Source organism: Microcaecilia unicolor, chromosome 1 (assembly GCF_901765095.1).
Source record: "Microcaecilia unicolor chromosome 1, aMicUni1.1, whole genome shotgun sequence".
Classification (NCBI taxonomy): Eukaryota; Metazoa; Chordata; class Amphibia; order Gymnophiona; family Siphonopidae; genus Microcaecilia; species Microcaecilia unicolor.
The window spans coordinates 691,556,473-691,579,161 of NC_044031.1; the positions used below are offsets into that span (position 1 = coordinate 691,556,473).

The window sequence follows — 22,689 nt, forward strand, 5'->3', positions numbered from 1 at the left end:
CCCATTGCCCCCCAAATCCCCCTCCCCCCCCCGCATACTCTCTGCCCATCCTCTTCTCTCTTCCTGCACTACTCCCTTCAAATTTGTCTCTAGAAATATGCTGCAAAAGAACACCCCTGGATGCACCATACCCATCCCTCCTTCTTTCCATTCCTTGCACACCACCTCTCTTTTAATCGGGTTGAGGCGGTTCCCCCAAAAGGCTCTAAAAAATGCTGCCATCACCCTTACCTTCATACCCTCTGATAACCAGCAAATTTGGGACACCCATACACACACTGGTACTAAGTACCTTTTGATAAGCTTTACCCTTTCCTTGTAAGTCACTTTCCACCCCTTCCATACCTCTGCCATCTCTATTACTTTTCCCAGCGCTCTTTCCCAGTTTCTCTCTCCATACCCTTCCTTCCCAAACCAGATTCCCAGGATCCTTCCCTCTTCCTCTACTTCCGGCATTCCTTTCTCTCTTCTCCTCTCTCCTTCATTGTTCCTCCATCCCCTGCCCTCCCCCATTTGGAAAGCGTGGCATTTTGCCCAGTTCATCTTGGCCCCTGTCGCTTGTCCGTACAACCTCAACTCCTCTTCCACCCATCTCTCCTCTTCTTTCTCTTGCACCACTACTGTTAGATCGTCAATATAAGCCACCACCCGTACTCTTTCCACCCCTCCCCCCAACTCTACCCCTTCCAACTGCCTCCCTCCCTTCCCTCCCTTTCCCAACCTTCTGACCAACGGGTCAATCGCCAGCACGTAAATCAGAGGGCTCAAGGGACACCCTTGTCTGATTCCCATGCGAACTTCCACCTTTCCTCCCTTCCATCCACTAGTGGGTAACATACCGCCCTTGTGTATAACCTCTGCAGCCACCCCACCCACCTTTCCTGAACCCACTTTCCCCATCACTGCCCATACGTATTCTCTTTGGACTCTGTCATATGCTGTGGCCTGGTCCAACGCAATTACTTTCACCACCCCCTCCTTCTTCTTTCTCCCCACCTCCCTTACTGTTAATGCAGCCTCCACCACCCCTCTTCCCCCCACCCCTCCCCTCTGTGCCTCACTTAACACTCTTTCCATCCCTTCTGTCATTTCGGCCACTATCATACTCGCTATGATTTTCCTGTCTACGTTTAACAACGAGATTGGCCGCCAATTGGCCAAATCTTCTTTGTCCTTCCCTTTACTGATCAGTACCAGCCCTGCCTCTGCCCATGAAGGTGGCAACTTTCCTCTCGTCTCCACTTCCCTAAACACCTGCAGTAACACCAGCACCACCTCTTGTTCGAACTCTTGATAAAATTCTGCCAGTATTCCATCTGGCCCTGGAGTTTTTCTCTTTCTCATCCTTCTTACTGCTGTTCTCACATCTTCCTCTGTCCATTCTCTCTGCTCTCCTTCTCCCTCTTCTTCCATCCGCTCCTCCACTTCCATCTCTTGTACATATTCTTCCCATCTCCCCCCCTCCCCCCTTCGATCAAAATACCCTGCATAATACTCCTCTACTGTTCCCTGTATCCCGTCCTTGGTTACCTCTCTCCTTCCTTCTCTGTTCTTCACCGCCGTGATCTCTCTTCCTGCCTTTTTCGCCTGATAATTGACATAAATGTCCGGCGAAAACAACACCCCGCATTCTCTCTCATACCTTAAGGACTTCCACCTATCTCCTCTCACCGTCCTCATCTGCTGTTCCAATTCTTCTATCTCTTCCTCCTTTCCTCCCTTCTCCACTAATCAATCCCTCCTTCTCCTCAACGCCTCCTCCAACTTTGTCTGCTCCTTCCTCCTCCTCCCCTCTATCCTCTTGGCAAATGTCTTAATCCTCCTTTTTACCTCCTCCCACCACTCTCCCCACCCCTCATACCCGTCTCTTGTGGTTAGCTGGTCGTCCCAAAATCTCCTAAATTCTGCCTTCCTCTCCTCCTCCATCCATCCCGTCCTCATTCTCCACAGCCCTCTCCCCCTTTCCCACGGCTCATTGTTTCCCACTTCTGCCCACACTACACAGTGGTCCAAGAAGCCTACTTCCTTTTGTCTTACTCTCCCTCTCCCATCCCCTTTCTTTACCACTATCCTATCAATTCGGCTCCTACATGTTCCCCTCCTGAAAGTGAACTCTCCCTCCCCTCCCCCTCCTAAATCCTCTAATCCTGCCTCCTTGATTATTTTCTCGAGCATTAAACTATCATATCCCACGCTCCTTTCCCTCGCTCCGCTATCCTCTACCCTCCCGATCATATTAAAGTCCCCTCCCCATATCACTTGCCTTCCTGTATACAGGAAAGGCTTCAATTGCTGCAATAACGCCTTCCTTCCCCTTTTACTTTGCGGCCCGTGCATGTTTACCAATTTCACCCATCTTCCTTTTATCTGCCCGTCCACCACCATTCCTCTCCCCCCTCGCAACTCCTCTACTCTTTCTATCTCCACCTCCTTCCCCTTGAACAGTATGGCTATCCCCCATAATTCTCTCTCGCTAACACCCATATAGAGCGCCCCCATTGCCACTCCCTCTTTGCCCTATTCATGTTTTCTAACTCCCCGATCCTGGTTTCCTGCAGAAATATACAGTCCACCCTCTCTGTCCCTAAGGCTTCATATACTATGCTTCTCGCTTTTACTGTACACACGCTTGCCACGTTAATGGTGGCCACTCTCAATGCTCCGTCTGCCATTTTACTTTCTTCCTTCTTTTCTTCCCTTCCTCCCCTCTCTCCTGCCCTTCTCTTTTCGCTACCCAACCCTCCGTCCTCCTTCTTCCTGCTCCTCTCCACTCCCTCCTGGCTCCCATTCTCCTTCTTCCCTCTCTTCCTGCTCTTCCCTCCCCCCCCTTCCTGTCTTTCCTCTTGCCCTCCCTCCCTGTGTTCCTTCTCCATTCCCCCCTCTCCTCCCCCTTCTTCCCTCCCTTTCCTTCCTTCTTCCTTCTCACCGTTTCCCACCCTACCTCTTCTTCCTCCTCCTCTCTCCTCTCCTGCTCCTTCTCTCCTTCCTGTATTCTCTTCTCTTCTTGTTCCCTCCCTCCTCCTTCCCCTTCTTGCTCCATCCCTCCTCCTTCCCCCTCCCTCCTCCTTCCCCTTCTTGCTCCATCCCTTCTCCTTCCCCTTCTTGCTCCCTCCCTCCTCCTCCTTCTTGCTCCATCCCTTCTCCTTCCCCTTCTTGCCCCCTTCCCTCCTCTTCCTCTTCCCCCTCACTTCTCCCTGCTCCTTCCCCTCTCCCATGGGCCGCCTTTGAGCACCTGCTGTATGGGTGTCCCAATTCCCCACACAGGTTACAGCGAATATTCCCACACATTCCTGTCTCGTGCTCCGTGCTTCCACACTTTATACATTTCTTTACTGTGCAGCTCATGGCCATATGCCTGAAGGAGCCACAGCGGAAGCATTGGTGTGGCTGGCCCCTATAAAAACACTGTACTCTGTCTCTTCCTATGTAGGCCGCAGCTGGGATATGCCTCGGTACTTCCCCCTCCCTTCTTAACCTCACTTTCGCTCCCCAAGCCCCTGCCCACACCCTGCTGGGGTCTGGAATCTTTTTGGAGCGGACTTATTATCTCCGCGTACCGGCTTAGCCAGTAGCTCAAATCTTCCCCTGCCAGTGATTCATTACGGACTAGTATGGTAACTGTGACCACTTCTTGTCTGCTCACTGGGATGGCTTGGAACCCCAGCCATTCCTCACTCCGCCTCTTCTTGTCAAACCTTTTCCAAAATTCTTCTAACCCTTGCATAGTTAGAAAACTAATATCGAAATCTATCCCATTTATCGGGTGTATGCAGGCGTATAAGTCTTCGGGTATAAACCCTAACCCGAACACCCTTTGGAGTACCTCTGCTCTGGACGGTACTTTGCCTTGCCCCACCCACCTCAATTGCACCACATTCCGTCTTTCCCCTTGTATCCCTCCTCTTCTCCCTTTTCCTTCTCCCCACCCTCCTCCATTTCCCCTGCTGTCGCTCCTCTCCCCCTCCCCCCCACCACTTGGGCAAAAGATCTCCTCCCCGTTTCCCCTCCCCCTCCCCCCCACCACTTGGGCAAACAATCTCCCCCCCGGTCCCCTTCCCCCTCCCCCCCACTTGGGTAACCAATCTCCCCCCCATTACCCCTCCCCCTCCCTTGGCCAATGCCCCTGGCTGCCAGTCTTTACTGCATCCAGGCACTTCTTCTCTCCTCGTATCTGTTGCTTTTATTGCTTCTACTGTGCCTGCTTTTCTTCTGCCGTCATCCGGCTCCACTCTCTCTCTTTGCACTCCTGCCTTCAGCTGTTTCTGGTCTCTAACGTCCTCCCTCCTCACCTCTTCGTCGGTCTGCATTGTCCCTTTACCAACTTGCCACGCTTCTCCTCCGCCTCTCTCTCCAGCATCCTGCATTTGCTCACAGACTGTCTCTTTCTGTCTCTGCTCCTCCGCTCGCGGTGCTCTCCTTTCCAGCTCTCCGCTCTCCAGCACTCCGCTCCTGTCCTCCTCTGGCTCCGCCCCTTTGCTTGACATCACTCCGCCGCCCTCTTGAAATCTCCACTCCTCTCTCCCGGCTTTTCTCTGGAGTACCCGCTGCTTCTCCTCCACCACCTCCTTGTCCAGCTCCCAGATAACTTTCTGTCCCGGGTCTAACAGAGAGCAGCTCTCCTCCTGGCTCTCTCTCTGCACCCCTGTTTGCTGCAATTCGGGAAACAATAAAGGGCTCCATGCCCCTTCCGCTTCACTACTTCCAATTGGTTTGTTTACTATACATTCTGTGCTGTGCTCCGCTGCACTGTGTTTTGCTACACTTTGCTGTTCTGTGTTGCGTTTCACTGTGCCATTCTCCACTTTCTCCTTCTGACTTCTCCATCTTTCTCTGTTTTCAAACACTTCCCTCATGGGGTTATTCATTCTCTTCTGTAATGCTTCTATTTGTTCCCTCCTCCAGCCCATCTGTTTTTCCATCATTTCTATCTCTCTTACTTGTCTCTCTTTTTTTGGTTCAGTCTCTATTAATCTGACCATTACTTTAGCCAGCTTTATCCTTTTGCTTAAGTTCTCCCCTTCTTTCTCCATCTTATTGATGGTTTTAAGATCCTCCAAAACTTCCTCTGCCGTGATTTCTCTGTCTTTTACACTTTTTTCCCACAACTTGCTGGGCCTCTCCTCCTCCTCCTCTTCCCCGCCGCTCTCCTCCTCCCAGGCCTCCACCAACGATTCAGTCCAGCCTGCCTCTCGTGTCTCTGGGATTACTCCTCTTCAGCATTCCACCTCTGAGTTTTCCTCCCTGGATCCACACGCTTTCTCTGTCTGCCTGCCTCTGGGAGCCTCTTCACCCTGCCTGTCCTCTTCACCTGCACCTTTCTTGCTGTCCACAGTCTGTGGCTCAGGCTTTCCTTTTCCATACATATTCAGGCCAGGGGCTTCCTGGCTCTTACCTTCTTTTCTTTTTCCTTCTCCTTTTGCAGGCTTCTGCTCAGCTTTCTCCAGCTCTCTTCTCCTGGATACAGCTTTCTCTGCTGGCACTGTAGGCTCCTTCCTCACTAGCTACTCCTGGCTTTTTGGGCCTTCCATGACTTACTCGTACTCCGAGGCCTATTAGGCCTGCGAAGCCTGGGCCTCAAGTAGTCACCTGGCCCTTCTGTCAGCTCTCAGTCCTGGGCTCCTCTCCTGCTTTACACAGTCACTCAGCTCTCCAAATACACAACCTTCCACCACGGCTGCTGGCACCAGACTTGCCCTCCAATGGATCCTCGTTAAAGGATTTAAAGTGTACTCATTCCAATTACAGAGCCTCGAAAGAGTCCTGTATTGTTATTTTTCGTCACTACCTCCCCAAGTCGGGAGTGGGTAATTTGCGCGCCTGCTGCCTTCCTTGGATGTGGTAGCCATTTCTCAGGCTCCCTCTCCGGAATTGAACCCTGATTCCCCGTTACCCGTGGTCACCATGGTAGGCACGGAAAGTACCATCGAAAGTTGATAGGGCAGACATCCGAATGGATCGTCACCGTCACAGGGACGTGCGATCGGCCCGAGGTTATCTAGAGTCACCAAAGCGGCCGGGGGGGCGAGCCCCCGGATCGGTTTTGGTCTGATAAATGCACGCATCACGGGAGGTCAGCGCTCGTCGGCATGTATTAGCTCTAGAATTACCAGTTATCCAAGTAACAGATGGAGCGATCAAAGGAACCATAACTGATTTAATGAGCCATTCACAGTTTCACTGTACCAGCCATGCATACTTACATGTGCATGGCTTAATCTCTGAGACAAGCATATGCTACTGGCAGGATCAACCAGGTAGCTGCGGCAGCGCCGGACCGGACGAGCCCCCCCGGGAGAAGGGGGGTGGCCGGAACGGCAGCAGCCCGGCCTCCACTCCCCGGCAGAAGGCCGGCGCCTCTGCGCAGCTGGCAGCAGGAAGGAGGTGTCAGCACGCAGGGTTCACCCGACAGGGAACCTCGCCCACGGAGAGAGACACACGTCACTGGCAGCCAGAGGAACGTGTTTCACCCGGGAGGGGCGCATGAGAGGGCGGACGGGCCCAGACCCCACTCCCAGAGAGCTCTCGGACACCTGCACGGAGACTGCCGGACACCTCAGCCTCGCCCGAGACCGCAGGCTACCCTTAGAGGGAGCCCTCCCCAGAGGACCCGAACAGGTAGGGAGAAACCGCATCGCCTGAACACCGGACTAGCCGGCCCACGAGGGAGCTCCCCGTTAGGGTCTGAAGTGGGCATGAAAGAGGAAAAGCAGACAAGAAGGAAAAAAATCACTCTCGCCTACTGGAAGAGAAAGAGAGAAACAAAGAGTCTAGTACAGAGACAGGCAGGCACGCCTCTCTGCCGCCGCACTGTCAAAACAAAAAGTCAGGGCTCCCACTCTGAAGTGGGCATCCCAGGCTTTCAGTCCAACCTCCCAGAGCAGGTCCTAGCCCTCATTTGTGCTGCTTGGGAGCGCCCCCCGGTGGGCACACACCAGGGGCAGGAAGGTCCCGCTCAGGGAGTCCAGGGACAGCCCTCCGAGGGCTGTCTGGCTCTCTGGACCTTCTCTCCCCTTGCTGGCGCCTTCCATGCATGGCCATTCTTTCTGCGGCCCCTGAGTGCCCTCCGCAGCTGGTTCCGACGGCGGCGGGCAATGCCCTTCTGGACTAGCCGCGTGCAGGTCCCTCTGAGCCCAGGCAGGCTTCTCGGTCGAGGCGCCCCGGTCGGCGGCGAACACCACCAACATAGTAATCCGGAGAAACCTCTCCGACCTGTTGGAAGGAAAAGTCGCCCCCCCCCCCTCCCCTGGAGGGGAGAGACTCGGCTTTCCTAGCCAACCCTGTGGAACTGCTGCCTGCCTGCAGGGAAGCAAAAAAGAACCCTTTCCGACTTCCATAGCGGGCACCCTCCGGTGGCCACATGCGGTATTGCTCCCGGCCAACACTTTGCTGAAATTTTGCAAAGAGCCATCGAGAGCACCGGGGATGCTCCCGCCGACCCTCCCGCTCTGTTGCCACGCGACCAAGGGGTGCGACGTCTCGTTGGTTAACGGTCCACAGGCGGCACAGGTGCGGAGGAAAGGCGATTACAGTGTGCCATGGAGCGACGCAAAAGTAAGATTTTAACCTTGTGTGAAAGAATAGAAGTGCTGAAGAAATTAAAAAACGGGCAGAGCCAGGCATCTATTGCCCGAGAATATGGCGTGAACCCCAGTCAAATTTCGCGAATCTCGAAGCGGGAACACCAGCTTCTGGGAGACTGGCGAAGCAACAGAAACCCACAACGGAAACATAAGCGGGCGGGAAAGGCTGAGGAGGTTGAGGAGGCTCTCCTTCGGTGGTTTTCACAGGTCAGGAGCAGACAGTTTCCTGTAAGCGGTCCGCTGCTCATGGAGAAAGCTGGCCAGTTAGCTGGCTGTCTTGGGCTAAATGAGTTCAAAGCCACTGTCGGGTGGCTGGAAAGGTGGAAAAGAAGGAACAATATCACATTTAAGAAGCAGCACGGTGAGAGGCAGGATGCTGATGACTCAGGGGCTGAAAATTGGGTGGTGTCGGTCCTTCCTTCCATCCTGAACGAGTATGCACCTCGTGACATTTTCAACGCCGATGAAACCGGCCTCTACTGGCGGGCCATTCCTGATGGCACACTGGCATTCAAGCAGGCCACACCTACGGGAAGCAAAGCGTCCAAGGAACGACTGACCATCCTCCTATGCTGCAATATGGATGGGGGTGAGAAGCTGGAACCCCTGGTCATCGGGAAGAGCAAACAGCCCCGTTGCTTCAAGAACGTGAAGCAGCTCCCTGTGTCATACCGGGCGAATGCCAATTCGTGGATGACTGGGGACCTTTGGAAGCAGTGGCTAAAGGATTTAAACACCAGAACGAGGGCACAGAAGCATCCCATTTTGCTGCTCTGCGACAATTCTGCTGCTCACAATGCTCCTGCCAGGCTGTCTCATGTTAAGCTGGTCTTCCTGCCTCCAAACACTACCTCGCTGATCCAACCATTGGATCAGGGCATCATAGCCAATTTCAAAGCCCATTATCGTGCTCTTCTTCTAAGGCGTCTGATGGGCCTTATGGACGGACAGACTGGTGATAACAAACGTGCCATTGAACTGGCTCTTTCTCTGTCCCTGTTGGATTCCCTACACCTGCAGAAAGAAGCCTGGAATCGGGTCACACAGGCAACCATCATCAAATGCTACAGGCGGGCATGCTTTTTCAAGGATGCGGGCAGGGACCAAACGGATGCAGCCATGGCCAGCGCGGCAGATCAACAAGCTGCTGACATCCCAGCCGGTGTTAGCAAAGAGCAGTTCCACCGATACGTAGCTGTCGATTGCAGTCTACAGACAGCCGGTGACAGCACGGATGTCGAGCTCTGCGCCTGCAAGCAGGCAAAGGCCGCCGATGAAGCAAGCGATCAGATGAGCAGCGAGGCACCGATCCAACAACCTCCTGCCACTTTCGCTACAGCGCTGGAGGGTCTCAGCACCATTAGGGCCTACCTGGAGAACACTGGGTGTCAGAGCTATGAACGATTTTACCGTCTGGCAGACTTAATCTATGAAACCCAAAGACACCGTAGTGTGCAGAGGACTATCACTGACTATTTTAAGAAAGCCAAATAACAGAGACTGTATTGTGTGTACATTTAATAAACAGTACTGTTCATATGTTTATCAGATGTCAAGCTTCTTTGGCTCACAACGGTTAAGCGCACGCTCCTGTTAACTGCATCTATTTTTTCGGTCCCAGGCCCTTGCACTTAAGTGGATTGCACTGTATATATATATATATATATATATATATATATATATATATATATATATATATATATATAATATCACATACTATGTAAAATGAGTTTATTTTGTTGGGCAGACTGGATGGACCGTACAGGTCTTTATCTGCCATCATTTACTATGTTACTCCACAGTGACCAATTGCCTGTGCCCGGAACCTGTCCGCACTACCCTGCCCAGACCGCCAGTCAATGGGGTCATCTGGGCAAGTTGGCCCAGCCCGCAGTTAATATGGTCCATCGAGACAGGCTCTCGAGCTTGTCTTTTCTGTATGGTAATAAAAGTGTTATTAAAAAATAAACTGGGGTGAGTGATTTTGGAAGGGGCAAATAATGCAGCCTGTGTATGTTGTGCAGGCCCAGCACTACAGGCTGCTGACATCACTGGCAGCCATGGGGAAACAGCAAGGAGCAGAGACACAAATGTTTTTTTTGGGGGGGGGGAGGGGGGACTTGAACATATTAAACCTGCGTTCTTCTAGTTGATAAAAATTCTTACAGGAAACTGAAGTTCTGCTGTTATGGGATACTGCAAATATCTTTCAGTTAATATATATTTTACTTCACAAAATCCGGTGTGCTTGGACCTCTGCATGCAGTCCCTCACAACTCACATCCCATTTTCTGTCAGAATCTGCTCTCTCTCTCTCTCTTTCATCCTCTCCTCTCCCTACCATAGAGTTGCACTGAAATAAAGATAGAGGGAGTCTAAGAGCTCGCCATCTCCAAGCAGTCTACAGTGAGAAAAACATGGAGTCTGTTCCAGCAGTCCCTGACCCAGCCAGTGAGCCGGGCAGCAACATCTCTGAGGCGGCCGCTAGTGCCAGGGATGCCCTGACCAGTCTGGAACCTGTACGGAAAGACGATCAGCCGGCCGGGGTCCGCAGGCAGAGCTACTCCAGCAGCAGCAGCAGCAGTAGCAGCAGCAGCAGCAGAGGTAAGGCAGGCTGATGGGGGAGGTGGCAGGCATCCAGCTATTAAACCACAGGCAATAAAACTGGGGATTGGAGCTGTCAGAGGAAGAACAAAAGCTCCCCCTCCCCCGCCCCCTAATAAATTATCCTGGAAACTTTGTAAGCTTTCTTGCATTTAACTTCCTGAGGCAGAAGGGGAGAATGATATCTGAACTGGTTGTTGTTCTTTCATGTATATTTCCCTTTCTGCCTCTGAAAAAAATCAAAAAAGTGTTCCTGAAATCATTTTTTTAATTAACACGAAAAAAGAGCTGGAGCTTTAGGATGAAAGGAAAGAAAGTTTTAGAACTGCTCTGTCTCCTCCTAGTCATTTCTTTTTTTCTAATGACATTATATAATATAATGGTGTGTTTGGGAGGTTTTATTGTTTGTATTTATTTTATTTTGATCTTTGATGTACTTTGTCCGTTTTGGACGATTTAATGTCGATGATGATCTTTGCAACTGCTGATTACTGCCCTGAAGGTGCAACTTTGTAGATCGTGTTCTCTGAGTTTGCTGATTGATTTCGTGGTGTAGGTTGGGCTTTTTTTTTTTTTTTTGGCCTCTTCCATAACTTAATTTCAGAAATATTGGTCTAATGTATTCAACAGTGAAAAACTGTTCAGCACTGGTGATTTTCAGATGCATTTAAGTTCAGTGACAGTTGAATAGCTGTTAAGCATTTCCGTAAAACTGTGCATGGGTTCCCCCCCCCCCCCCCCCTCTGTCATTTTGCCCTTTTTTTTCCAACTATGCTTTTAAAAGGGGGTCATCTTGAATTTGGACTTTTATTTTCATTCATTCTTTCCAGAGCTAACGTTTAAATGTATGCAGTATGCAAGATAGAATGAAAGCTACAGCTTTAATTACTGTTATAAATTATTTATAAATCATTGCTGTCATTCACTGAAAGCTGGCTTTGGGAATCACTTTAAGAGGGGGACGGTATTTGATGAGGAATAGCCTGGTCTTCAATAAAGAAAAGCTGTTTTTGGAAAACTCTCTGATTGTCTTTGGGAGGAAGATCCCAGGCAAATTGAAGGAGTGGGGGTGTCACTTTGAGTTTGGGGAGCAATCTGTCATAGATGATAATTTCCAGTAAGAATATAGCTGATCATGTGTTGCCTGTTTTACAGTATTTTACCTTGCTGGCCACACCTCCTTGTCAGACAGCATCCATTCACGAAATCCAAATACAGTAAAAGGCATCAAGATGACACATGCTAAAATGTTTAATTAAACTGAGATGTTGTTAATAATGATCATCATAGGCTTATAAAGATGTGAAGACTGATTTTCTTTCTTATGTTGATGTTGTGGTATGATAGTTTGGACAGAAAATATTTGAATAGAAAGAGCATTTCTAAAATCTGAGAGACAGATTTTGGAGCTGAAAAGCCCTTATGCAATTGGTGTTGATTGGAAGCTTTGCAGACAACTCTCTTACTATGTTTTCTGGGATTTTTCAAAGGTCTATTAGATTTGTCTGATTGGTAGAATGCATCTTAGTTTTTCCGGTGCTTGTGAAAATATTTGCAGCTGCTGCTTCAGGTGTGTCTTTCTTATGCAATTAGTGACTTTGACCCCTAAAGGGTACAGGCTGACCAAATTTTGGTTTCGGTTACAGTAACCAATAGAATAAAACAGAGAAAAGAAAATAAGACGATACCTTTTGTATTGGACTAACAATACATTTTTTGATTTGCTTTCGAAGGTGGCTCTTCTTCGTCAGTTCAGAAATAGGCAAATGTTGATAACAGTATATATAAGTGGAACATCAAAGCATTTTCAGTGACAGTCTAACAGGATCAGGATCAGGATGGGGTGGGTTAGATGAGAGACGGGGAGGGCTGGGTGGATGAGGGACAGGGAGATATTCATGGTGATAAGTAACAAAACTGGCTCAAAATTCTTTTTCTGCTTGGTTTCAGCCTAAAGGCTATAGCCATGGTTTCTGTTTCAGCTGAAACTGACTGTGTTTTTGGTGGAAGCCGAAAATTTGTGCTTTGTCCTGTTTGTCTGTCTCTCTCCTCCTCCCCTCCGAACAGGATTTGCCTCCCCCCCCCCCGCCTATTAGTAGGTGCCCCCTTGGACCTATCTTACAATCCGTAGCAAACTAGGGGTGTAGTTCCCCAGGCGCTCCTGCCCATGCTGACTGTTCACAAAATGGCTGCCTTGACTTCTCATGGTAATCTTGCGAGACTGCCACAAGAGGTCATGGTAGCCATTTTGAAAGTAGTGATGACATGGGCAAGAGTGACTGGGGTTCACTCCTGCCTATAGTACACCACTAGAACACGAGGGATTGTAAGGTAGTCTTTGGAGGGGGGAGAGCAACTCTTTGCATTCTGGTTTTTTTTGTGTGTGTGTAATGTGATTGCAAGCAATGCAGTTATGATCTTGCATAGTAACTTACATGGTAAATAAAGTACTTCAAATAAATGTTTAGCAGGAATTTAAGTCTGTAAATTTGGGATGATAAGCATCTTAGAAATTAGCCTCTCTGTGGAGATATGATGTCTATCATTCCAAATGTCACGCAAAGTCAGCCATTGTAAAAGTACTGTGGCTTCTAGTTTCGGTTTTCATTAGTTGAGGTCCATGTGAGCAAAGGCTATTTTTCTTGGAGGTAAAATATGGTCTTTCATTATTTAAATTGTTATAAATATTCTGGCTTGGGTATTATACCCTACACTGTCAATTAAAATGTTCTAATACATATTGTGTTGACACTGTAAGTAGCTTCACAGAATATTAGAACACAGTGTAAAATAAACACTTATCTATAGCGTGAGAAGTCTTCTCACGCTATAGATAAGTGTTTATTTTACACTGTGTTCTAATATTCTGTGAAGCAACAATTAGTCCTAATATTTTGTGAAGCAACAATTGAAAGGAACTATTATCTTTGTCACTGTTGATTGAAACATTAGAAAACTATTTTTGGGGGGTTTTTTCAGAGCCAATGATGAACAGAGGATCAATTTAAGATCCGTTTTAGCTCCAGTAGACAGACATATTGTCTAGGAGCTCTGTGAGGCTCTTTTTCCTCCTTATTAGAAATCCAGCACAATACACTGATTTTTTGTATCATTCTAATGCAAGGAAAGTGTAGATTTTGATATATTTTTTGTGATAAACTTTCCCTACCTTGTATACGTTGTTTAGTGGACACTGTAAGTAGTACATAAGTACATAAGTAATGCCACACTGGGAAAAGACCAAGGGTCCATCGAGCCCAGCATCCTGTCCACGACAGTGGCCAATCACTACTACTACTACTATTACTACTACTACACACTACTAACTGTATCTGATATCCTGATATGACAATGTCAACAAATCTATGTAAGCCACATTGAGCCTGCAAATAGGTGGGGGAATGTGGGATACAAATGCAATAAATAACTAAAACAATCCAGGCCAAGAGCACCTGACGAGCTTCCCAAACGTACAAACTAGTATACTATGAAAACTCAAAATCCAAAAATTAGAGCTGAAGAGCAAAAAATCTAGAAACTATGTAAAGAATGCCCTTATTGATAGAGGATTTCAACTTAAGAGTATATTGATGCAATTTAAACAACGGAAACCTCAAGAGTCTAGGGTGCCTACAGAGATGGTCTACCCCTTAGCAGACTCATCATCATCATCAGTTTCAATAAAACCTCTGAATCCAACCACAGTGTAAAAAACTCCCTACTGGAGAAAAAAACAGTGTAGCAAAAAAAAAAAAAAAACAGAGGAACTGTTCTATTTCAATAGTGAAGTCCAAAGTCAATAACACTTCACTTTCACAAACTGAAGTAGTACAATAATAATAATAAGCATGTGCACCACCAAAGTATAAATTAAAAAAATAGTCACTTAGCTTCTTCCACTGGATAGGAGAGTGTTGGTTTCAAATCATAAACTTAGGCTATAATCACACATCATTTCCCTGACAGAGGGATCCCCTGTTTCGCTACCCAAGTCCTGCCTTGAACATGCCTCCGATACATCCCCTTGAGATTTGGATGTCCTTCCAACAGACTTCCGAGAAAGACGTCCAAAATGCGGTTTTGATTATACCGATTTGGACTTATTTGTGAGATGGACATCCAAGTGCCGATTTATGTCACTTTTTGGATGTCCATCTCTTTCGAAAATGAGCCCAATAATGCACTAACTCCTCCTGAGGCAGTAGCGAAACAGGGGATCCCTCTGTCAGGGAAATGATGTGTGATTATAGCCTAAGTTTATGATTTGAAACCAATGCTCTCCTGGGTCGGCTGAAAGCAGAAAGTAATTTATCTCCTATCCAGTAGAAGAAGCTAAGTGACTGTTCTTTTTATATCTTTTTTTGGTGGTGCACTCTCTTATTATTGTACTACTTTAGTTTGTGAAAGTGAAGTGTTATTGACTTTGGACTTCACTATTGAAATAGAACAGTTCCTCTGTTGTTTTTTTTTTTTTTTTTGTTACACTGTTTTTTTCTCCAGTAGGGAGTTTTTACACTGTGGTTGGCTTCGGAGGTTTTATTGAAACCAATGATAATGAGTCTGCTAAGGGGTAGACCATCTCTGTAGGCACCCTAGACTCTTGAGGTTTCCGTTGTTTAAGTTGAAGTCCTCTGTCTTTAACCTAGCAATAAGAGCATTGTTTACATAGTAAGTAGTATACTATGCCATACTTTGTATACTTATTTGAATATTTTTACTGCTATACTTGTCTATTGCTCATGTTTGATTTAATGTTACTGTACACTGCCTTGAGTGAATAAAATTCTAATAAATAAATATTTAAATATTTGGGTGATTCTATAGAATTTCCAGGCTCTATTGGTTATGATGAAGATGCAGCATTTTAATCAAATGTGTGGTGTGCAGAAGCTAGATTCTATGAGAAAGGAACTTGCAGTGATTGTTTTCAAGCTTATATTAACAGGGGAAATGATATTACAAGGAAATGAAGTTTACATACCAGAAAATAATTTGAGAAACGTATTGCTCTTCGTTGTAATTTTTTAAAAAATATAGTCCTCTCATTCAGTAACGTCAATGTGTTTTTTTATTCTGGATTGTGCGTCTCCAAGTTGTCAGCCTGTGCTTGCATTTCTTGGGACTGGAGTGGGTTTTGCAGAGGACTGCAGCCTGCATGCTCTGACAATCCCTAGTGGGCCTCATTGGTTCACATTCACACAACCAAATTTTAGTTTTTGGTTTCAGCTTCAGCTTCAGATGAAACTAGACGATAAGTTTCGGTTGCAGTTTCAGTTTTGGCCCAAAGTGGGATAGTTTCGGTAGCAGTTTCAGTTTTGACCAAAACTGAAAAAAGTAGTTTCAGTCAGCATCTACCTAAAGAGAAACAGCTGCAATTGGTTGTCTTACTGGATGCTACATGTACTAGCATTAACCCTTAAATAAATGCAAATATAAAACTGGAGGGTCAAATTAATGTATAAAATAGCAAAGGCGACCCAATATTTATGAAGGTGATTATTTGACTGTGAATGCCTAATCCATTGTTTCCCCAAGTCCGGTCCTGGAGTACCCCTTGCCAGTGAAGTTTTCAGGGTATCAACAATCAATGTGCATGAAAGACATTTGCATATAATGGAGGCAGTGTATGCAAATCAAATTCATGCATATTTATTGTTGATATCCTGAAAACCTGACTAGAAAGGGATATTCCAGGATTGGACTTGGGAAACACTGGCCTAACCTGCTCACCCTTATTTTTTTTTCTGTCTAATATTAAACATAGTCCCCTCACACATATAGTTCAGGGAATAAATAGAAATAAAATAAAAGAAAAGAAAGGAAAATAAGGTGATACCAATTTATTGGGCTACCTTAATATATTTTTGATACATTTTCAAAGGCAAAGCCCTGAAGAAGACGATTCTGCCTTTATCTTTTATTTATTACCTATAGAGCAGGGGTGTAGCCAGACCTCGTGGTGGGAAGGGGCCAGAGCCCAAGGTGGGGTGGGGGGCACATTTTGGTCTGCCGCCCCGTCGCCATCCCCTGCCACCTCTCCGCCCTGCTGTTCCCCACCCACTGCCGTAGCAAATACCTTGGCTGGCGGGGGTCCCCAACCCCCGCCAGCAAAACCAGGGGCCCAGAGGAAATTTGGGGGGACCCAGGCGCCCATGACCCCACATAGCTATGCCACTGCTATAGAGTTGACTGTTTTATCCACAGGTATTTCACTGCCTGGATTTGCAATCAGAGTTTATGGCAGAGGACTGCTCCTCAAACTGCAGTGTAAAGCTGGGAGAAATGAACACTTTAACCTTCTCCACAGCTTGTACTTTTCAGATGGACAAATGATCATCTTGTCTATGTGCACGTGTCTGATGAATGAAAAGGAATTACAGTTGGAAAGTGTTTTGGTTTTCAGATGATGCAATGGAATTGGCAGGATCTGCAAATTGACGTTCTAGCCTTGTTTTTTTTTTTTTAGCTGGCACTGTATCAGAGATTGATAGTTTGGGCTAATATTGCACAGATGAAGATATTATATAATGAGGAAAGGCAATCCAGTACTCATGTAGCACATTCACTAAGCATCACCCTCCATAGGTAAAGGAATCCAGACTGCCCAAGATAATGCCTCATGTTCATGTTTCACATAGTTCATAGATCGCTATGCATTTATAAAATAATAATCAACTCTTCAATGTTAATGGTTTATGGTTATGCTTTACATTTATTTGATTTACTACTATTCATAAATACAGTATAGTGGTTCATAATATAAAGCACATTATAGAAAGGAACTGCAGTGTTGAATAGGGCATTGAAATGAAGATAGTTTCAGCCATTGTGCTTTTGGCTTTTTTTGGGGTGTGCTGTGAGGTCTGTGGTTTGCCTTTGTATATAGTGGCTTCTTGAACATGATTGGGGTTTGAGGTGGGTGGTTTCCTCGGGAAGGAAGGAGATTTTGGCTACCACCAGGCAGTGGCGTAGCTACGTGGGGCCTGGGGGGCCTAGGCCCCCTTAAATTTGGCCCTGGACCCCCTGCCGATGACCCGCTCAACCCTCCCTCCCGCTGCCAACCCGCCATCGCCTACCTTTGCTGGCGGGGGACCCCAACCCCCACCAGCTGAGGTCCTCCTCGCAAAAGGCTTCCTTCTGTTTCTGACGTCCTGCACGTACAACGTGCAGGACGTCAGACTCACAGAACGAAGCCTTGCAGATCAGCTGTCTTCTACAGTCTATTTCTCCTGTCTTCCACAGTCCTTCCTGCAATAGAAAATGTCTTCTTAGAGGATGTGCTGGTAGCAGGAATGTATAGGATCCCCCATGCAAATTTTGCTAGTTGTGGCAAACATATTTGCTTGTTTTTTCAAAAAAAATCAAAATATCATTGCCTGCATCACTCAAACATAAGCAACAGTCCCCACCCTGTCCCCATGGGCTCTGTCCCACCCCTGTCCCTGGGGCCTAGAAGGGGTAGGGAAAGCTGAAAAGGTAAAACACAAAAGAGGCAGGTGAGGGTGAAAATGTTCCGACTAGGGGACACAGACAAAGGTAACAGGTACTCAACAAACTCTCAGCTTTCTCTCCAAACAACGATTCAGCTTTCTCTCCCAACAACAATCTCGCCACTCTCCAACTCCACAAAATCGCTAATGGGTCTAAAGACGACTTCCCCCTTACCCTGGTCGCTTTTATTTCAGGTCTAACTAAGGACCCCCATGTTCCTGCCTATGCGATACCATTTCGCTAGCCATTATACGTTGGAGGCGCCCATCTCGTAACGCCACCCATAACAAGCCCCCTGAGGGGATGACCATAGATGGGCGTCCTCGCGCTGAGGACGTCCTTACGGCCCTGTTTCGATTATTGGATTTGGATGACCTTTTTTCACAGGGACGCCCATGTGCCTTTTGTGTCGCTTTATGGATGCCCTTCTCTTTTGAAAATGAGTCTGTATGTGTCATAAAACACATAAAATTACATTTGTGATCCAGAGTAACTCCTAGTTTGAATAGAATATGAATACAGAAAGGACAAACCATCAAATATGGCCTCCTTTGCTTCATAGTGATCAGAAACCAGAAGATAGTAAGAATGTTGTTCAGTTCAGTTTCTGAGTCTTTATCCAGTTGATGAATGTCTTCTAAACTTTAAGTACAATGGAGTTGGAAGCTATGAGTGCAAGTATTCATTTGAACAGTCGTAAAGTGAATAAATGAAGTGGGGAAAGAGAATATTTACTAACATACAACAACAACAACAATGTTTATATATACAGTATATATTTGTAGAAACAGTGAAGAATGAAGGCAGATAAAGGTCATGTGGTCTATCCAATCTTCCCATCCTTACCATCTGCTATCCCTTCCTTTTTCTTAGAGGTTCTTTTACTAAGTTGTGTTAAGAAGTGGCTTTAGCGCACCCTTAAATAGATCTTTCCCACGCACTTAGGCCATTTTTACCGCAGCTGAAAAATGGCCAATTTTCTTTTCCAAATGTTGCCATTAGTGTTTGGCCATTAACAAAAATTATATATTTGCTCTGAAGGAGCCCATGAGAGAGAAATACAAAATTGCATAAATTTGTAGTCCAAGGGTACACTTCCATCTCTTAAATGTATAAGCACTATATACTGAAACAGGCAGTGCAATCTGAAATGTCCAACATATACATATAAACAACAGGCAACCTGTCTCCATGCATATGGGCAAATAATAATGGCAAACCAGGGTACTAAATACCAGATATCTTGATGGACATAAGGAACTTCCTCAATGCCCATTCAACTGAGAACAGTGCATGTATATGGATTGAATGTATCCAAAGAAACATCAGGAGAAATTCTCAGAGTGATACCTCACCAAAGCAGAATGCCAACCCTTAGGGAAAAGGCTATTCTTAGAGGACGGATAAGGGGAAATATGCATATGGGGGCAGAACACTGCAGCTTAGTAAAAGGATCCCTTAGAGATCCTAAGTACGTGTCCTAAGCTTTCTTATGTGGTGATTTATGGCCTCCAAGTTCAGTTATCTTCTAACATGTCAACTGTTTTTCATCCAAGTCTCATACAATGATCAGGGCCACTCACTGCTGGCACACAGCTACATGACATCCTCATCTTGGCATGGTTTGTGATGTTGCATTGATTTCTCCTTTTTACCTCCAATTCTTCTGCAAGTTTCCACTGTCATACATCTTCAAGGCCAAGAAGCTCGATTAGCCCCTGAAGATCTGTGGCATTGTTTTATATTAATATTACAACTACTACTACTACTATTTGTACCACTATTGCTAGTTATTTGTATACTACTATTAACTGTATATAAGGGGCAGTTTCTTCTCCATGAAGCTTATGATCTAGTCAAGACAGAAAAGGACCATTGGAAGTTTTGGGTTAAAAACAGCAGAGCCATGATTGAGAAGAACTAGAAAAGGGAGAATTACAGATCTATGATTGAGGAAAAATGCAAGACATGAGGCCTCTTGTCTTTTAAAAGTTTATTTTAACTTATAACCAGAAGGTGAGAAAAGGCAATTTATTTTGAATATCTTATTCTCCTATTGTTAATGATAGAGTTTAGGTGGATAATAGTGTTAGACTAGTATACAGTAGGATAGTTAGAACATGGAAATCTGAATTGTAGCCTCTGAACCAAGCCTTAGAAAAAATGTTAAGTGAACTGACAGAAAAGTTCCAACTATCTCTGCAAGTGAACAACTTATGTCATGTGCTAGGAGGAGGTACATGATAAGCCACACTCAACACATCCATGTACTGGCCCTGTACAACAGATGCTGAAACCAAGATAAGGTCAGCTCATTCTGTCTCTAACGTCTGGAGTAATCATAAATTGCCAACAAGATACTGCATCTACTTTCACCTGCCTACAGCCAGTGGTGTGCTGGAGCAGGCTCTCACAGGCTCGCAAGAGCCGGTTGTTAAGTTTTTTAAGAATTTTGGGAGCCGGTTGTTAAAGTAGGGCCCTCCATGGCTACTTTAACAACTGGCTCCCAAAATGTGGGCTTGGGCCCCCTGCTGAATTCTCTTTTACTTTGCTGGTGGGGATGCTGAGCTCTGCCAGCCAAGTAAATAGACTACTGCTGCTCCCCGCTCCTTGTTTCCAGCTCTGGGCAGCAGGCTGGGACTTCTTGAGCATGTGAGAGAAGTTCCAGCATGCTGCTCAGAGCAAGACCTTGGGAGTGGTGGCAGTCCATTTATTGGCTGCCAGCAAAGATATGCCTAGCATGCCCGCACGAAGGGAGGGAGGAGAGAGAGGCAAGTGTTTCTCCCCCCCCCCCCCCCGGCCACCCTTGGCCCTTCCAACTGCAGAGCTGGCTACGTCCGGAGAAAGAGCCTGTTGTTAAAAATTTATCAGCACACCCCTGCCTACAGCCAATGACAGGCAAAGGCATTACTTCATATAGACACAAATCCTCTATAACAAAGGGTTTCCTGGACACTGCCATGGAGGTAAATACCCCAGCGAAGAGGCTGAGCAGAGAGGATCTTGTTCAGAGAAAGGAAGGAGAGAAAGAGACAACTTTATTGGGAATACACATTATGAGGCAAGTGTGGGAATACTGATATTGTGTTTGTTCTGAAACAGATTTGTCATTTTGAAAACCATACCTTTGTTGACGTGTGACACAGTATTGGATATTATTGATCGTATTATCATTATTGGAATTGTGAAACAAAGAAAGATTTAAATACTTATGCTAAAGATTTATATGCTTATGATGGTGTGTAGGAGTCGTGGAGCTTTGTAAGTAAGTGCTTTGAAAATGAGCCCTATAACATCTATGGTACTCATGCCTTTCTACTTTCTTTCTACACACGTAAGAGTTCGCTTCAGCTTACTAGTGCTCTAACATTGATGAGGTGCTCCTATAAATATTTTCTCTAACATAGTGTCCGGATTCCTTAGGAGTCTTTGGAAAATAGAATTGGTGTCTTGTCAAAGCTTTACTTGCGGGCTGACAGTGGGGTTGCCTTTAGCAAAAAAAACCCATATATTTTGTGGGAGGGGAGCATTCAGTAGACCTTTTTTGTTCTAGTGCTAGCTACATCTCTACCCTGAGCCATTCAAAGACAAAAATGCGTAAATATCAGAGCTCCAAGTGTGAAGTAAAACTGTAACTTTTCAATGTCTTTTCTTGAAAGCTGCAAAGGCAGCTTATTCGATGTTAATGCTCCAGTTTGGTGAGTCACTGCGGAGTCTTACATTTTGTAATTTAATCTGATAATTTGCATGCACTTTTGAAGTCGCACACTGTGAGACCCACAAGTTGTGGAGAATTGCCTCGCTGTTACTAGCAACGTCTAGGCTGGTATTATAGCAGCATGATTGTGTGCCATGGAAGCAAGCTAGAGCCTATCATCTGAAAATTTTAGTTTTACAGCACTCACAGCAGGGAAAAATCATGAAATGGATTTGGGAAGTTTTAATATTTTGATGGATTTGGTATTATGTCTTGAATGACTGTCAACACATAAAAAGATTGATAATCACTTTATAAGATGTCATTGGGGGAATTTTAATGCTAATTCATGACAGAATAGTTACACTTTGCTCTTTGTATAACCGAATTTAAAACTCTGTTTGCTTTTCAAGGTCCTAAAGACAAAATGGGCCAGAGTACTTAAAGAATAAGTTAGCTCTTTACACACCTTTGAGACCTCTAAGGTCCTCTCAAAGAAATTGTACAATGTGATACGCACCAGCGAGCCTTCTGAGGATTAGTCCCCATGCTCTGGAATTTACTCCCAGAGGGGCTAGGTCTAACTCGAGACTACCTTTACTTCATGAAGCAGGTGAAAGCCTGGCTCTTCTCCCAAGCCTTTAATACATAGGTTGACTTACTATACACTTATTCTGCACCTGGACAAGCTTGCTACATACACTGTAACTTAGATCAGTTCCTTATCTCTTGCTTAACTATACAAAGAACTTGCCTTGAGTTTAGCTAACCATCTAATTATCCCAACTGACTCTCTACCACGCATCTTGTTCCCATCATATATCTGCAGTTGGTCCCTCAGCTATATGGTAAGCTGTATTGTAGAAAATCATTAGCATCATATCTATGTTAGTTGAATGATCTAATGCATGCTTATTAGGTGTATCATTAGTATTATGCTACCATTGTATTAGATCTCTGGTATTTGAATTCCAGTACTGTTAAATATGTGTATTTTTGATACTGTTTCATGGTAGTACTATTATTAGATTTCAGTTTTCAAGTTTATGTTTATATTTGGTTATTTTACTATTGTTATGCTGTTAACAAAATTGTAAGTTTTATGTTAAACTGTACCTGCTATACACTGCCTTGGGTGAATCTCTTCATAAATCAGTTAATAAATCCTAGTAAATAAATAAATAATTAAATAATACAATGCTGGACATTTTTTATTAGTTATGGGAATACCCCCCAAACACAGATTTTGAAATATTAACTTGGAAATGGGTTTATATAGTAGACTAGCCTTAATATTAAAAATATGAAGAAAAAGAG

General features: G+C 45.6%; 1 protein-coding gene across 1 annotated transcript; it reads left to right on the plus strand.

The window, feature by feature from the left end:
* The first annotated feature begins 7,535 nt into the window (after positions 1 to 7,535).
* Positions 7,536 to 9,074, plus strand: LOC115461624 (tigger transposable element-derived protein 4-like). Its single transcript, XM_030191593.1, has 2 exons — positions 7,536 to 8,561; positions 8,601 to 9,074. Exons 1-2 carry the CDS (start codon positions 7,536 to 7,538, stop codon positions 9,072 to 9,074), a joined length of 1,500 nt encoding a protein of 499 aa, XP_030047453.1.
* Positions 9,075 to 22,689: the final 13,615 nt, after the last annotated feature.